We start from the raw sequence: 14771 nt of genomic DNA, 5'->3' as shown, positions 1-14771 counted from the left end.
CAGGCAAAGCAGCAACTTCCTAAAACACGGAAAGGATCAGGGCACGTTTTCAAAGCAGCCTCAAAGCACACCAGACCTTTTCAGAAAGCACCAGCCCCGCAGCGATGTGCCAGGGACAGGGTCTCACCCACCGTTTTCACACATTCCAGTGCCCCCCCCCGCCCCCCTTCCCCCAAATCCAGCAGCTCATTTGCAGGATGACGTTAAGGAAGTGTCTCTCCCGCACCCCTTCACTGAGCGGGCTGTGGTCAGAGGTTTCACTTCAGCCCTCGGGGTTTCTGCAGGGTTTGCTGCTGTCTCTGGAGCGCTGCAGCCCAAACCCTTCCACAGCCTGACGGGCACCCCTGAAACATCATAAAATGCATTCCTCTGATATGCTAAACAGGGGAATCAAGTTGATAGAATATAACTTGCTTTCCCGTACTAGGCTCTGCCGTGGTAACGGGAGTAAATGCCGCTGAAATGAGGGAAAACGACTCCAGGCCCGCTCCGTTCTCATCCCCGCCGCAGCTACCCGGGCGGGAGAGACAAAAACTCCACCGCGTGCTGAAATAAGGCTGGAGCTGCTGGCTGGCAGTTGCGGGGGGCCCGGAGCCGGCAGGGGGGCAGGCTGGAGCCGGAGGAAGGCCCGGGACCGGGGGGGGGGGTCCCGGCTCCCCGAGCCCCGGGTTCCCCGCCCAGCGCCTCCTCAGGGGCGGCGCGCTGCGGCTGTCGCGAAGCGCCGCAAAGCGCCGCCAAGCGCGGCGGAGCAGCCGCCAAGCGCGGCCATGGCGCTGTGAGGGGCGCTGCCCGGGGCCCGGGACGCCGCTCCCGCCCCGCCCGCCCCGCCGCCTCCCATGTGGCTGCAGCAGCGGCTGAAGGGGCTGCCGGGGCTGCTCTCCAGCAGCTGGGCACGGCGGCTGCTGCTTCTGCTGGCGCTGCTGCTTGTCGCCTACTGGTACCTGGGGGCGGCCCGGGCGCGGCGGGGCGCGGGGCGGGGCGCGGAGCCCCGCGGGGCCGCTGCCCTCTGCCTGCAGGCGGCCGCGGGCTCCTGGCGGGCGCAGGCCGAGCGCGGCGATGCGCTGCCGCTGCCCGAGGAGGCGGAGGCCGGGCCGGGCCTGGCGCTGGCCGGTAACGGGTTCCTGCTGCTGGACGTGGGCGCCGGTCGCCTCTGGGTGTCGGCGGCGGGGCCCGGGGCCGGCCCGGCGCTCGGCACCGAGTACCCGGCGCTGGTGCGGCTGAGGGCGCTGGGCGGGCGCGGGGAGGCGCGGGCGGCTCTGTTGGCCTTGCGGGACGGGGCCGTGCGGCGGGTGCGCTGCGTGCAGACCGGCCCCGGGGCGGGCGCCGGGGACTGCGTGACCGTGCGGGAGGAGGTGGTTGCCCACCGGAGCCGGCCGCATCTCTACCTGCAGCGCATCCGCATCGCCAACCCCACCGAGCGGGTGGCCGCCTTCGAGGCCTCGGCCCCGGGTTTTGCGCCCTCGCTGGGCGGCCGCTTCGCCACCAGCCTGGAGAAGGCGGAGGAGCGGCAGTTCCTGCTCTCCTCCGGGCGCCTGCTGCTGGCCGGGAGCCCCAGGGTGGTGCTGCTGGTGGTGGCTGCCAAGAAGCTGGTGAGCCGGGTGCAGGTGGCACCCAAATCGCACTTTGACGAGACGGTGCTGTCCGTGGTGTACACCTCAGAGCCCATCGAGGTCTCCAGGCTGGAGGAGACCTTCAGCAAGCTGAGGGAGGCGGCCAAGAAGGAGATGCTGGAGGTGATGCAGATGGGGGTGGAAGATCTTTTCCAGGAGCACCAACAGACCTGGTCTGACCTTTTCATTTCAGGTAAGGAACATGGTGCTCAACTTCCAAAGGGGGCAGCTAGAAGCTCAGTGACCTGGTTGCTGTAAGGTCTCCAGAGGCTCCATGCTTCCTGACAAGTTTCTCTCAGAGCCAGAAAGTGTATTGTGGGATTCCAAACCATGCCTGGTTTGGAAGCCAGACAGCTTTACCAGAGTGGAGTATTCCTTGCTGCATAAAGGAAATTATTGAAGAACATTTCCAATCAAAACTCTGGCTGTGCTGGCTTTTGTGTCTTCAGGAACTTAGTTGTTTTGCCCAGCATGTCAGCTCTAAGTTGGGATAGAGTTGTCCTCTAGTGACAGTATAAAAGACAGTTAAGGGCTGCCCTACAGGGATGCTTCTTCTTAAATAAGATTTTCATGGCCTTGCATTAAAGAGTAGCTGCCCAAGTAATGTAGAACTTGCTGTTTTACAAAGAGACAGACGTTCCTGTGACAGATCCCTCTTGTGGAGTCAGCTCCATAAGGAGTTTGTGTATCAAACTAGCTTTGCCTTTAGTGGGAGCTTGGCTTTCAGACTCCCAAGTCGCAGAGAGAGCATCTAAGAACATACAAGGAAACATTTCACTTCAGTGTTCCATAGGCAAAGGTTTCTTAGATGTTGTAAAAAACACCTGTGTGTTGAACAACAATGTGCACATTTGATCTTCTTTTTCTCCTAATGTCATATTCATGTGTGATCTTCTGACTCGTGGCTGTTTTCCTTCCTTACAGGGGTGGAAATGAGAAAGATCACAGATGCCCATACACCATCCAGTGAGACAGTTAACATGACTCTCTACTATGTGCTGTCAAGCATGCCAGCTCCTCTGCTGGATCCACTCATCACGGGGGAGGACAGAGAAAAAATGGAAGCCAGCTTGAACTATGCTGACCACTGCTTCAGTGGCCATGCCACCATGCATGCAGAGAACCTGTGGCCACCAAAGCTGACCAGTGTTGCCCAGATCTTGCAACTTTCAGACCTGTGGAAGCTAACTCTCCAGAAAAGGGGCTGCAAGGGCCTTGTGGCAGCTGGAGTGCACGGACTGATGCAGGGAATGGTGCTTAGCTTCGGGGGGCTGCAGTTCACAGAAAACCATCTTCAGTTTCAGGCCGACCCTGATGTACTCCATAACAGCTACTCCTTACGTGGGATCCATTACAATAAGGACTTGATTAATCTAGCTGTTCTGCTGGATGCTGAAGGAAAGCCCTTCTTGCATGTGTCTGTGAAATTCCAGGACAAGCCCGTCAGACTCTACGCGTGCGAGGCCGGCTGCATGAACGAGCCGGTGGAGCTGACCTCGGAGGCACGGGGACACACCTTCCCTGTCATGGTGACTCAGCCCATCACTCCACTCCTTTACATCTCCACAGATTTGATCCACTTGCAGGACTTGAGACACACGCTCCATCTGAAAGCTATTCTGGCTCACGAGGAACACATGGCCAAGCAATACCCAGGCTTACCCTTCCTGTTCTGGTTCAGCGTGGCGTCCTTAATCACCTTGTTTCACTTGTTTCTGTTCAAACTCATCTACAATGAATATTGTGGGCCAGGAGCCAAGCCACTCTTCAGGAGTAAGGTATAAGGGCTGCTGCTTCTGGCTGCTGTCCACTGAGTGTTGTCAGCCTGGTTTTCTGTCAGCTGTGCCTAGGGAGGCTCTGTCTTGGACTGTGAGAGTTTTGTCGCTCTTGCAACACGAAATATCTGTGACCTCTTGTAAGAAGAAGAATTAGGGCAGAGATTGGAGCACAAGGGCTCAAAACCAAAAGGCAAATCCATCATCTGTCCTCTTGAAACATTTGGAAGGCTGCAGATCAAGGTAGACCCAGCTTTTCTGTCTCTTTTCCACATGTTGGTGTAGGTCATTGCTTGGTTTTAAGCCAACAGTTGCAGCTGTGTCACGAGATGATGTCTTGTTCTGCAGTACCAGAATGCTTGTGAGAGCTGCTGTACTTGTCTTCACTGCTGTGTCGGAGACGTGCACGCTTGTCTGCCTGGTTCAGTGTGTGACATGTACAAGAACACACAAATGCAAGCTGGTATTCTCAGGGCAAGGTGCAGACTTGCTGGGACTACTGGTAAATGTTCATAGATTTATAGACATCATGCAGTCCTCCCTCAAACCACCATCATTTTGGGAAAGTGCTGAGCTCATGTTTCTCCCACTCAGACAAAACACACAGCTGTGATAGGAAAAGTACTAAGTGCTTTTTACTGTAACTTTGAGGGTCTGACTTCAAGCTCTACTGCATCTCACTTTGGTGTAAAGGATTTTAAATTACTGCTTTGAGTTGCCTTAGAAAACTTAGTTGCTAATAAAAACTGAGCACAGAACAGACAATAGATAGTGATTTCTGCTCTTAGTACTGGTACTTTCTGGTTGCATATTGATACAGAGTGGAAATTAAAGACAAGACTGGATTTGATGTGTGAGCTAGACATATTGTTCAGATGCTTTGCCTCCTTAGGGTTGAACAGAGTTAATGTAGCTTGTGTAAAAAAAATAAGGAAATAAAAAATAACATAGTTAAATAGAGGTGTCAGAGGAAAAGTTCTAGCTTTAGATTGCTCTGTTTTCCTAAGTTATAAAAGCAAATTCAGTTTTGGATAGCTAAGGCTGGACAGAACTTGGCAGTCAGTACTTAAGGGTGTTTGAAGTGAGCTGGCAGTTTTCCACCAGCTCACTGGCTCTGTAATGTTGAGCACTGGAGATCAGGCCTGATCCCAGGCAGGTCTGAATATCCGTCATTTGTTCAAAGAATGAGAGTAGAAGGTGCTTGTGTCTAGAGAACTTAACCTAGGAAGAGGTAGGTAGGTATATCAAGGATAACTGCAGTTACAAGCCTATGATCAAAACCTTAGTGCTCAAGCAGGAAGTGGTTTCAGTTACTGTCTATACAGCTGCACCCTGACATGCATCCTGAAACCTGTCCTTGAAATGATACAGTGTCATCTCTTCTGTCACTGCTGTCTATCTGGTTGCCTTTGTCATCCACAAGACTTGCCTTCTGCCTTCTCCAGAACAACTTGTTGACCATTACTCCAGGTAACTGTCCCTGACACACTGCTCTGAATTGCCACGAAGCTTCACGGCTACACTCTGGGGCTGACCTCCCAGCTCTTGGCACAGCAAACAGCCTCACAGTGCTCAGCAAGCAGGGCTGTTGCCTCGTCTCAATTGGACTATTTAACATGAAGATGATGCGGAACTTGATTCCAGAAACAGGGATGAAGTGGAAGCCAGCTGAAGCTCAAAAGCTCTGGAGCAGTAAATAAGATGAATGACGTTGGAGTAACACCATGTCATGAATGGAATGGGAACATCCCAGTGTCCAAGTGAACTTAGTCCTGCTTTCAGCCTCCATTTGCACAAGACATCTGACAGTTTTGCAGCTGAGAACAAGGACCTTTTGAAAGCAACAATCCTTTTGTGCCTTGTTAAGAGAGGAATCTGAGACTTGGAAGGTGTGGTTATTCAGGAGTTTATCCCAGAAGCTTGTATAACAGGTGTTTCTTTTTCCTTGTAAGCTGTTCAGTTCCCTAAGAGTAATCCATTTGGTGAAAATACTTGAAGATATACTAAGTAGTTTGATATCTTGATTTGTTTTTTAATTTTACAGGAAAATAAAGAATGGTGATTCCCTTCAGAGAGTTCAGTTAACTAGAAGACTTTAGTGTAACTCCCTTTCTGGTACATTTTTTTAATTTATTGCTTGGGGGTAGGGGGAGGATGTTAATAATTTTGCCTCCAGTAACAACTAAGTCAAGTGAACTGTAGCTTTCTAAGTGCTGGTAACAGGTTTTTCAGCCTTTATGATTGTAGAGTGCAGAACCAACGTAATGGAATTGTTTTCTGGATTTACACTTGGAAATGCTGATCTGCAGGTTTCTTATTCTAAGTATATTGAGACTTTGTGCATTGATTTGTTCTGGCTATGGGGGGAGACATCCCACTTTCTAGTGATTTAAAGGTCATTTGGTTTTAAAATACCAAAGCTGTTGTTTCTAAATAAATATCTTTCAGTCTAAACTGATCACTGAAGTGTGGTTGGTTTTGTTTGGTTCTCTTCTCCCCTTGCTCCCCACCCAGTGAAAACAAGCAGAGCCTTATGTTACATCTGGCACCAGTGTTGACAGCAAAAGTACTTGGATTAAAAGGAAATACTGTGTGGAAAATACTACATAAATGGAGCTAAGCTGCAAACAGACAATTTGGAAGGCACAATAAGAGGCAGAAGCACACAGGGTGGTGCTACTCTCCATTTCCCTGGCTCTGTGTAAGCTTGTTCTACCTTGAGCCATGCAGGCCAAGCTTTAGTTTTAAGAACACAGAAACAACCCCAGGGAACAATCAAGTAGCAGATTTAATGGCCATCCAGCAAGGAATGAATTTGGCACATTTGGTGCTCCCAATGAAAAGCTAGGGCAGGATTTAACTTTGAATTTTTAAATAGGTCACTGTCTAGTTTCACATGAAAAACCTCCCTCAGAAAAGTAGCTTTCAGTGTCTGCTACTTATCTGCAGATTATTCCATTTACTAATTAGTCCAGAATAGTTATTACTATTATATATACTGTATATTACTATATATATAATATACTGTATATTACCATACAGACTAACACAGGGAGGCAATCAAGTACATTATCAATTGTAGCTAAGTACATTGTGTACTGAAAGAGATACCAGCTATTGTGCTTTAACAGAACATACCAGAAGTCCTTGCTCTGTCTTTCTGAAGTTCCATTTCCATGAGCTGCTTTGTTTCTGTCAAACATCTGGCATGAAGATGCTAAGAGCTTCCACGGTGCTGCTCCCAAGCCACCATGGTATCAGCTGGAGGCTGAGCCTTTTGATGTTCACTTGCAGAGCTGCCAAGAGTATGATGCCCACTGAGTCCAAGAAAGATACTTCAGCCTATTAGGCTGGGCCTGGAAAAGACAAAGGAGCAATTGTTACATAAAGCAGGAGTGGAAGCAAAAAAAAAAACCAACAATAACAAAATTCAGACATTAAGAAGAGAGCCAATTTACCAATGAAAAAAAAAGTTAGCATCTCAGTTCTGCACTCAGTTAACCCTGATTTATGCTTTTGCCAGATCATAAATACTAGATGCCAGAACAGAGTTTGGTTGATTCAATTTGAAATTCACAACGTGCTTTCTCAAGTGCTGCTGTTTGGGTAGGATAATACATTCTTCAGGAGCAAACAAAACAGCAAAGCATGACATACTTCTGCCTTCCACATGTGTGCTCCAGACATCTTTTATCCACATCAGTACCTACTGCTGAATGGAACCTATAAAAATCAAGGATTTTGCTGCTTGTTAATACATTAAACAGATCTATGTTAGCTTTTTTGAAACCTCCAGTTTGTATGTACAGTGCAACTCTGGTTACAAAACTGGCACTATGGTATTTGTTTCCATTCTAGTAAGTTTGCTGCCTGGCTCACAGGGTAGAGATGTTTGTTTTTTGAATAACCAGTAACAGTTTTTAAGTGAAGGGCAGGTGGACAGAAATGTGACAGGGGATGGAAAATTCCCATAGGAGAAGGAAAAATGGAAACAAGAAACACAAGTGTTGATATCAAGTCATTGATCTCAAATGTCCAGAACTAGGACACTTGTGGCAGCAGCTCCATAGTGGTCTAAATGCCTGGTTTGTCCTATTAGTGAAACTGGTTTACCCTTTTCACTGACAAGCTCACACTGCCTGGTACCACAGGTCAGCATGCAGATGTGGGGTGTAAAAATACTCATTTGCAATGCTACAGGAACTCTGTTCTCTTCCAGGGATGTGCTATTGACCTAACAATTAAAGCTAAACGGGAAAGACAGACAGACAAAGAAAGAGAGAAAGAGAGAAAGAGAGAAAGAGAGAAAGAGAGAAAGAGAGAAAGAGAGAAAGAGAGAAAGAGAGAAAGAGAGAAAGAGAGAAAGAGAGAAAGAGAGAAAGAGAGAAAGAGAGAAAGAGAGAAAAAGAGAGAGAAAGAGAGAGAAAGAGAGAGAAAGAGAGAAAGAGAGAGAAAGAGAGAAAGAGAGAAAGAGAGAGAGAAAGAGAGAAAGAGAGAGAGAAAGAGAGAGAGAAAGAGAGAGAGAAAGAGAGAAAGAGAGAAAAAGAAAGAAAGAAAGAAAGAAAGAAAGAAAGAAAGAAAGAAAGAAAGAAAGAAAGAAAGAAAGAAAGAAAGAAAGAAAGAAAGAAAGAAAGAAAGAAAGAAAGAAAGAAAGAAAGAAAGAAAGAAAGAAAGAAAGAAAGAAAGAAAGAAAGGAAAGAAAGAGAAAAAGTCTGGCTCACTGTGCTGCCCCAGTGTTCCTCCATCATCACAGAGAACATCATCATTTGAGTTGCTTGAAACATCTTCAACTTCAAAGAGATTCTAGTTTTATTGAAGAAGTATGGCATGCTAAAAGACTTCACTGCAGCTTGAGCTAGAAAAGAAGATACAGTTTTTCAGCTGGTACAAAGTCGTATTTGCCATTCAGTCACTAAACAAACCAAAACAAAGTAAGATTTCAAGCAACCACAGAATGATACAATAATTAAGGTTGGAAGGAGGCCTCCAGAGTTTGTCTAATCCAACATGTCTGAATCTATCACTCTGAATAAATCAAACTCTTTCTGCTGACATATCACTGTTAGAATAATTTAACATTTTCCTTCTGAAAACACCTTGGTTATGAACTTGCAAGGCAATGGGAAACCAAACAGCTGCCACTCAGCTGGAATTTTTTTTAGCCAAGTTGTTTATATAGCCTAGATCCAAGGTCCATCTAAAATGGGGGGTTTTAGGCACTTGTGCAGATAAAAAAATATCTCACAATTACACAAGTTTTCCACTGGTATCAGAATAGCACTGCATTTTCAATTATGTGTCCCAGAGATAAATAATAAGCTATAAATTGGCTGGCAGAGCAGAGCCTGCAGCACACAGGTACCCAGCACCATGCTTGGAGTCCTCTTCGCTACGTTGACTCTGGCAGCTACAGGTATGTACCCAATTTCAGCATTAGTTTTAAAGGAAAAATTAATTCCAATCTAACAGCAACCTCCCTTTTTTAGGGAAATTAGACATTCTGCAACAAAGCAGAGAGAGATGCAGCAGTTAATTTAAAATTTCTCTCAAAAGTGTAACTAGGTGCTGTTTATCAGGTTTACTGCTCTCGGCCTTTAGCAAATTCAAAGTTATTTTACTTAGCTTGGATACACTGAAATACAGTTAATCCACATCAAATTGTGGCATTGGCTGAGAGCTGCATCTCTGGGGACACAAGAGAATTTGGTTTAGCCAACTTGATTATCTGTCAGAAAAATGAAGCAGTTCAAACTTGTTTAACTTGGGTCAGTTTAGACTGATGGCTGGATTCTCACTTGTGCCACATTAAATCACAGCTCTATTTGTACCTTACCATGTTCTGTACAAACACACTCTATTTAGAAAAACAACAACAACAAACAACTTCTCACATTTTTTTCCAAACCTCCTACTTTTCAAACACACTCTGTTTTGTGCCTTCTAGCCTTTGGCTGTGGGGTTCCTGCCATTCCACCCAGTGTCTCTAGAGTTGTCGGAGGGGAAAATGCCAGACCCTACAGCTGGCCCTGGCAGGTTGGTCCTTTTGTGCTTTCCCTGGGACAATTAGGGTTTAAATATTCCATTCTCATCAATCCTAAGGTTTCCAGTCTTTTAAGAATGCTCTTAATCTGCCACCTCTTGCTGGTTATGCAGACTTCTTTAGTCTTGGGCACCATTCTGTATTTAAGCAAGACAGTGGAATTGAGTGGAGCAGACAATGCCCATGGGAGCACAACCCTGCATGGAGGGGAAAAACACATTCCTGAAGCAAAGGAAATGCACTATTTCGGTCAGGCTTAGTGAGAGCTTTGGAAGAAACATTTTAAAAATAATCTTTTTATGTTATAGGGAAGGATAGAAACCTTTCCTGTGTCCAGGGGTGGGAAAGTTGTTGCTTAAAAGCCTCCCACGATCTTCCAGCAGCACGTTGTGTTCTGGGTGCAGGAAGAAAGTGCAAGAAATCAAAAGTCAGTAAACAAAAAACTGAGCCTTGATGCCTTGATCCTAGGCCTCCCTTCAATACCTTTCCAATGGCAAATGGCACCACACCTGTGGAGGAACCCTCATTGCCACCAACTGGGTGATGACAGCTGCACACTGCATCAGGTAAAGAATAAGCTCAGGTTTCCACCCAGGAAACAGGGCAGGACCAGAGATAGATGAAGCAAACCACTATTAATGCCAATTCTCCCTCTCTCAGTTAAGAGCTCCCAGTTAAACATCATATCTTTTGATTATAACTAACAGATCAGAAGAAGAGTGACATGTTTCCATTTGCTTAACATAGAAGTACAGGTGGAAAAACCCCTCATGCAATTACCTGAATTATATATTCTTCCTTTTCCGTAAATAACCACAAACATCATTATGTCTTCAAGGTGCTAGTAAAACTCAGTTGTGTTGCCTGTTCCTATAATGTAATTGTGAGATCCACAGACTAACAAATCCATCCATTCCCTGAAGAAATAATCACAAATATTTTGAATACCCCTGTAATTGTCAGTAAGCTCTTCCTATCACAGGGCAGAGTAACAAAGAAATGAGCAGGTACATCTATGCCCTTTCTTTATCAAAACTTTCCACAAAGACAACCCTATCTTGGTTTGGTAGCATGTATTCTTTAATGTCTATGTACAGTTCTTTCTTACTGTTACAGTAATTTGTAGAAAATACAGTAACAAAAGAAGGATTGGCTGCATGTTATTGTTATAGATGCCAAATGTGATATCTGTCACACAGCTTTTTATTGCTGTCCAAAAAGCAATCCAAATTGTTTACTTGATTGAAGAATAAAAACTGAATCCTGCAAAGATGGGAGGGATCTTGAGGTTGTTAATGAAGCCTTAAGCAGGAGCTGACAGGACAGCAAATCAATCAGACATGGGCTCAGCTCCAGACAAATCATGGATGTGATGTGAGGTTATTGTCTGGAGGATATTCTTACTATCTCAGGTGGGAAGGATGCAGATGCCAAAGCAGCTGCATAACTGTCAGTCCTTTCCTTGCCCAGTTCTTCTAGGCAGTATCAAGTATATCTTGGAAAATACAACTTAGCAGCTGTGGAAAAAGGATCAGTTGCTCTTCCTCCAGAAAAAATCATTGTCCATGAGAAATGGGATCCACAGGATGTTGCAAATGGGTAAGTTGGTGGCAAGTTTGTTGTTTTGGGTTTTTTTTCAGTTATTAGATGCAGGGCAAAAATCAAACTGCCTGAATTCCACCCACCCTGAGTTGTGGCAGCTAGATGCACAAATGATTAGAGCCTCCTGCTGCAGCTTACAGTGGGACTTTCAAATGTTTGCTCATAGATGAGAGATGAGTCTCCAGTACGTACTTTTCTCCCCTCAAGAGAAGATAAAGAACATTCACTATTAATTGCTTATTGATTGTGTTTTCAGATGTGGTGGGAAACTACTCTGTGCAATTAGTTCTTTTATACAGTGGGAGGGAATTAATTTATACAACACTCTTTGAAGCCCTCCTATGAATGGCATGAACAGAGAGTAATACTGATCAATGGTACTAATATTTTTGGTGCTGAAGGACTCCTATGTCCTGCTGCAGGTTAAGGGCATTAGCAAAGAAATCCCCTCCATTTCTAAGTCTTTGGAGTTAGTCCTAACACACTTGTTTTGGGTGAAAAGAACTTACAAAAGGCAATTTCCAGAAAGCTGCCAGCAGGACAGTGGGAGTTCTGAAGGGAATAGTTTCCCAGTCCATGGATTTCCTCATTGCTTTGTGGGTGGAATCTTTACTGCTTATGGGCTGGCCTCCTTGCTCCTTTGCATCTCCTCTGAACAGGCCAAGTGCTGCACAACTGCTAAGTATTCATGCTACTGTGTCTTGATCTGTTTGAAGACCTTCTCACCCCTTCCCTTTCTCTTCCCCACTCACCAACATGCACCCATGACCACAGGTATGACATTGCTCTGATCAAACTCCCTGAACACGTGTCCCTGAGTGACCACATCCAGCTGGCCTGTCTGCCCCCTGCCCAGAGCATCCTGCCCTCCAACACTGCCTGCTACGTGACAGGCTGGGGAAGACTGCAGAGTGAGTACTTGTGCATCTGCAGAACTGGGGAACTAAACCTTTCACAATTCCCTTCTCTTTTGAGATTGACTGGGAAAAGATTGACTGCTGATGGTGCTCAGGATCCCCTCAACCTCAATATATTGAGATAGTTTATCAGGGCCCACTTCACTCACACAATAAGATTTTTTTTCCATTTGCCTGTCATGGGGCTAGTGCTGCACTAGAGGGCCCTGCTCTAGGCTTTTAGAACCTGTTGTAACACAAACCTTAACCGTGTGCAGAGCCCTGAGTTTGCTAATCCTAACATACCCGGCTGAGCAACTGGAAAGATACCCAAGGGAATAGATGTAAAGTGAAGAAAATCTCAGAGACTTGAGCAGAAGTGTCAGCTCGGTTAAGAGGCAATTTATAGAGTGATAAGTAAATTACAAGCTCCTCAACATAAAGCAGCCCCGTATTTCTCTAACAATGAGACGTTTTTTAAAAATGGAACACAAGTTATTAGTAAATTAAAGCCTTTAAAAAATAATAAATAATAATATATAAAGGAATGGAGCTAAGGAATGGATTATATAGCTTCTCCTTTTAATATAGCCCATAAGGAGTTTCTTACCTGGAGGGACAGTACCCAGATTCTGGGAGAAACATAACAATGCAGTTTTGTTCTGTCTTTAGAGCCAGCTGGTTCCATGACTCTCTTTCTATTTCCTCCCAGCCGATGGACCTCTTCCAGATGACCTGCAGCAAGGCCTTTTGCTGGTGGTGGATTATGCAACTTGCTCTCAGCCCAGCTGGTGGGGAAGCATTGTGAAACCCACCATGGTTTGTGCTGGTGGGGATGGAATCATCTCCAGCTGCAATGTGAGTCCAGAGAACACTGCCCTTAGGGCTTGGTTTCAGACACAAGGAAAGCTTAAGAAAAAGCTGAAGAGGAGCTATTCACACTATGTCTGCCATTAACTGTGTTCCCTCTTCCTCCCAGGGGGACTCTGGTGGCCCACTGAACTGCCAAGGTGCTGGTGGCAGGTGGGAAGTGCACGGTATTGTCAGCTTTGGCTCTTCTCTTGGCTGCAACTATTATCACAAGCCTTCTGTCTTCACCCGGGTCTCTGCTTACGATGGCTGGATCCAGCAGGTGAGGGTCTAGGTCTTGCTGTTAGAGAGAATACAGACCTTGAGTTGGTGCTGAGGTTCTCTCTGACTGAAGTTTCTGCCACCTACTCAAGGAGCTGGCTCCCTTTTGATTCATATGCTACTTTACATACAAGTAACCTGTGGAGACAAGTCCTCACCACTGCAAAGGCAGCCTCTGCAGCAAAAATAAAGTATCCTCTTCTTAAATAGTCACCCAAATTATTTTCACTTTTAACTAAGTCTTGTCTTTTAAGAATGCATTCTTCCTTTATTCTAGACCTATGTTTACAGCCCAAGATTTTACTGGTATGCCTTCAGAAGGGAGTCCTCAAATTGGAATTAATCAATAACCCTGATTGTTGCAATTGCACCCTAGAAGGCAGCACATGCTGCTCAAGTCCAGAAAATCAATTATTTTTTAATTTCATATCAATTTTAAAATCTAAGAAGTGACAGAGAAGCAAAAATTGGAGTTCAGTTATTTAAATCCTGCATCTTGAATGCAACATACACTATAGACACATTCCTGGGTCTCATGATCTCACTTGTCACTTGCTTTTTAACTTTGTAGGTTATGGCAACGAACTAATCCAAAGAGCTGGATGATAGATGCCAAGAAGGAAAAAAGTTTCAATAAAGTCATAACCATGACACCTTTGATCTCAAAGAGCTGTGAAATTAAGCTTTTAATGATACAAGTATTATACCTAACCATACTGCAATAAACTACTTTTTGCAAGATTAAAGAAAAACCTGTGTCCCTGTCACATCCTCCTGAGTATTGTCTGCACCAGAGCCTGTATTTTGTGATAATGCTGGAGACCTTCTCCTGCCTTTCCCCTGCCTTGGGCTGGAGCTTGTTACCCTCACCTGGGGGAAGATGTGAGCCTGCTGTGAAGAGGCTGGGCAGTGGGAAGAGTTAGAGAGCCAGAGGAGCAGCTGCAGGGCAAGGGGTGAGGCAGGCAGGTGCTGGCAGGGCTGGAGGCAGCAGCAGGACCTCTGAGCCTGGCAGCAGGACTCAGCAGAGCAAGCAGTGGCAATGCCCAGGGGGAAGGCAGCACGGGTGAAAGCAGCTCCATGCAGGTGAGTGTGGGAGCACTGAAAAATGCAAAAAGCATTTCACAATTTATATATATATATATGTATATATATATATATATATATATATATATATATATTACCACCCTATCACCTTGGGACTTGGCAAGGGGAAGGGTAAATCCAGCAGTGAACACCAACAGTGTCTCTGCTGACCCATCTCCTTCACGTCCCCATTGCTTGTTTTTAAGTCATCCAGATGCCAGGTGAAGACCTCTGCACTGTCCCTGTCAGGCACCATGTCTGACACAAATGGGGATTATTTTTTTTTCCAATGCACAAGTAGAATCACCACCTTTTGCCTGGTACTAAATTAAAGCCCCTATTTATATTTCTCTCGCTGTAATGAAAGGCAGGCAGCACAAAATCAAGGTGAATTTTTGTCGTGGTTTTTTTTCTCTGTCCTGGCACATATTTTGGTGGATTCAAAAGTAAAACGACTGATTCAAAATGGAAGACCAGCAACTCAAAGGTAAGCAGTAAATAGCATAAGGAAAAGACTGGAAGTTCATTGTGAGACCAGAAATGTATCTGGGCTCGGAGATTAAATTTTCTAGGCTTGTGGTTCCTTTCAGTCAGACATTTTGGAGTTGTTACCTTTGGATTGAAATAAATAGAT

At 45.6% G+C, this 14771-nt stretch overlaps 2 protein-coding genes across 2 annotated transcripts; both read left to right on the top strand.

The window, feature by feature from the left end:
* The first annotated feature begins 741 nt into the window (after positions 1-741).
* KIAA2013 (KIAA2013 ortholog) lies at positions 742-5843 on the top strand. The gene is made up of 2 exons (XM_051637453.1): positions 742-1803; positions 2535-5843. Exons 1-2 carry the CDS (start codon positions 837-839, stop codon positions 3392-3394), a joined length of 1827 nt encoding a protein of 608 aa, XP_051493413.1. The 5' UTR covers positions 742-836; the 3' UTR covers positions 3395-5843.
* A 2912-nt stretch (positions 5844-8755) lies between these two features.
* On the top strand, positions 8756-13643 carry LOC127392871 (chymotrypsin-like elastase family member 2A). The gene is made up of 8 exons (XM_051637319.1): positions 8756-8798; positions 9330-9418; positions 9894-9991; positions 10896-11024; positions 11802-11938; positions 12636-12781; positions 12903-13055; positions 13626-13643. The coding sequence occupies exons 1-8, from the start codon at positions 8756-8758 to the stop codon at positions 13641-13643; spliced, it is 813 nt and encodes a 270-aa protein (XP_051493279.1).
* Positions 13644-14771: the final 1128 nt, after the last annotated feature.

Source organism: Apus apus, chromosome 20, assembly GCF_020740795.1.
Source record: "Apus apus isolate bApuApu2 chromosome 20, bApuApu2.pri.cur, whole genome shotgun sequence".
NCBI lineage: Eukaryota > Metazoa > Chordata > Aves > Apodiformes > Apodidae > Apus > Apus apus.
Note: the sequence above shows the minus strand (reverse complement) of the source record. Positions and strands in the feature narration are given on the sequence as shown.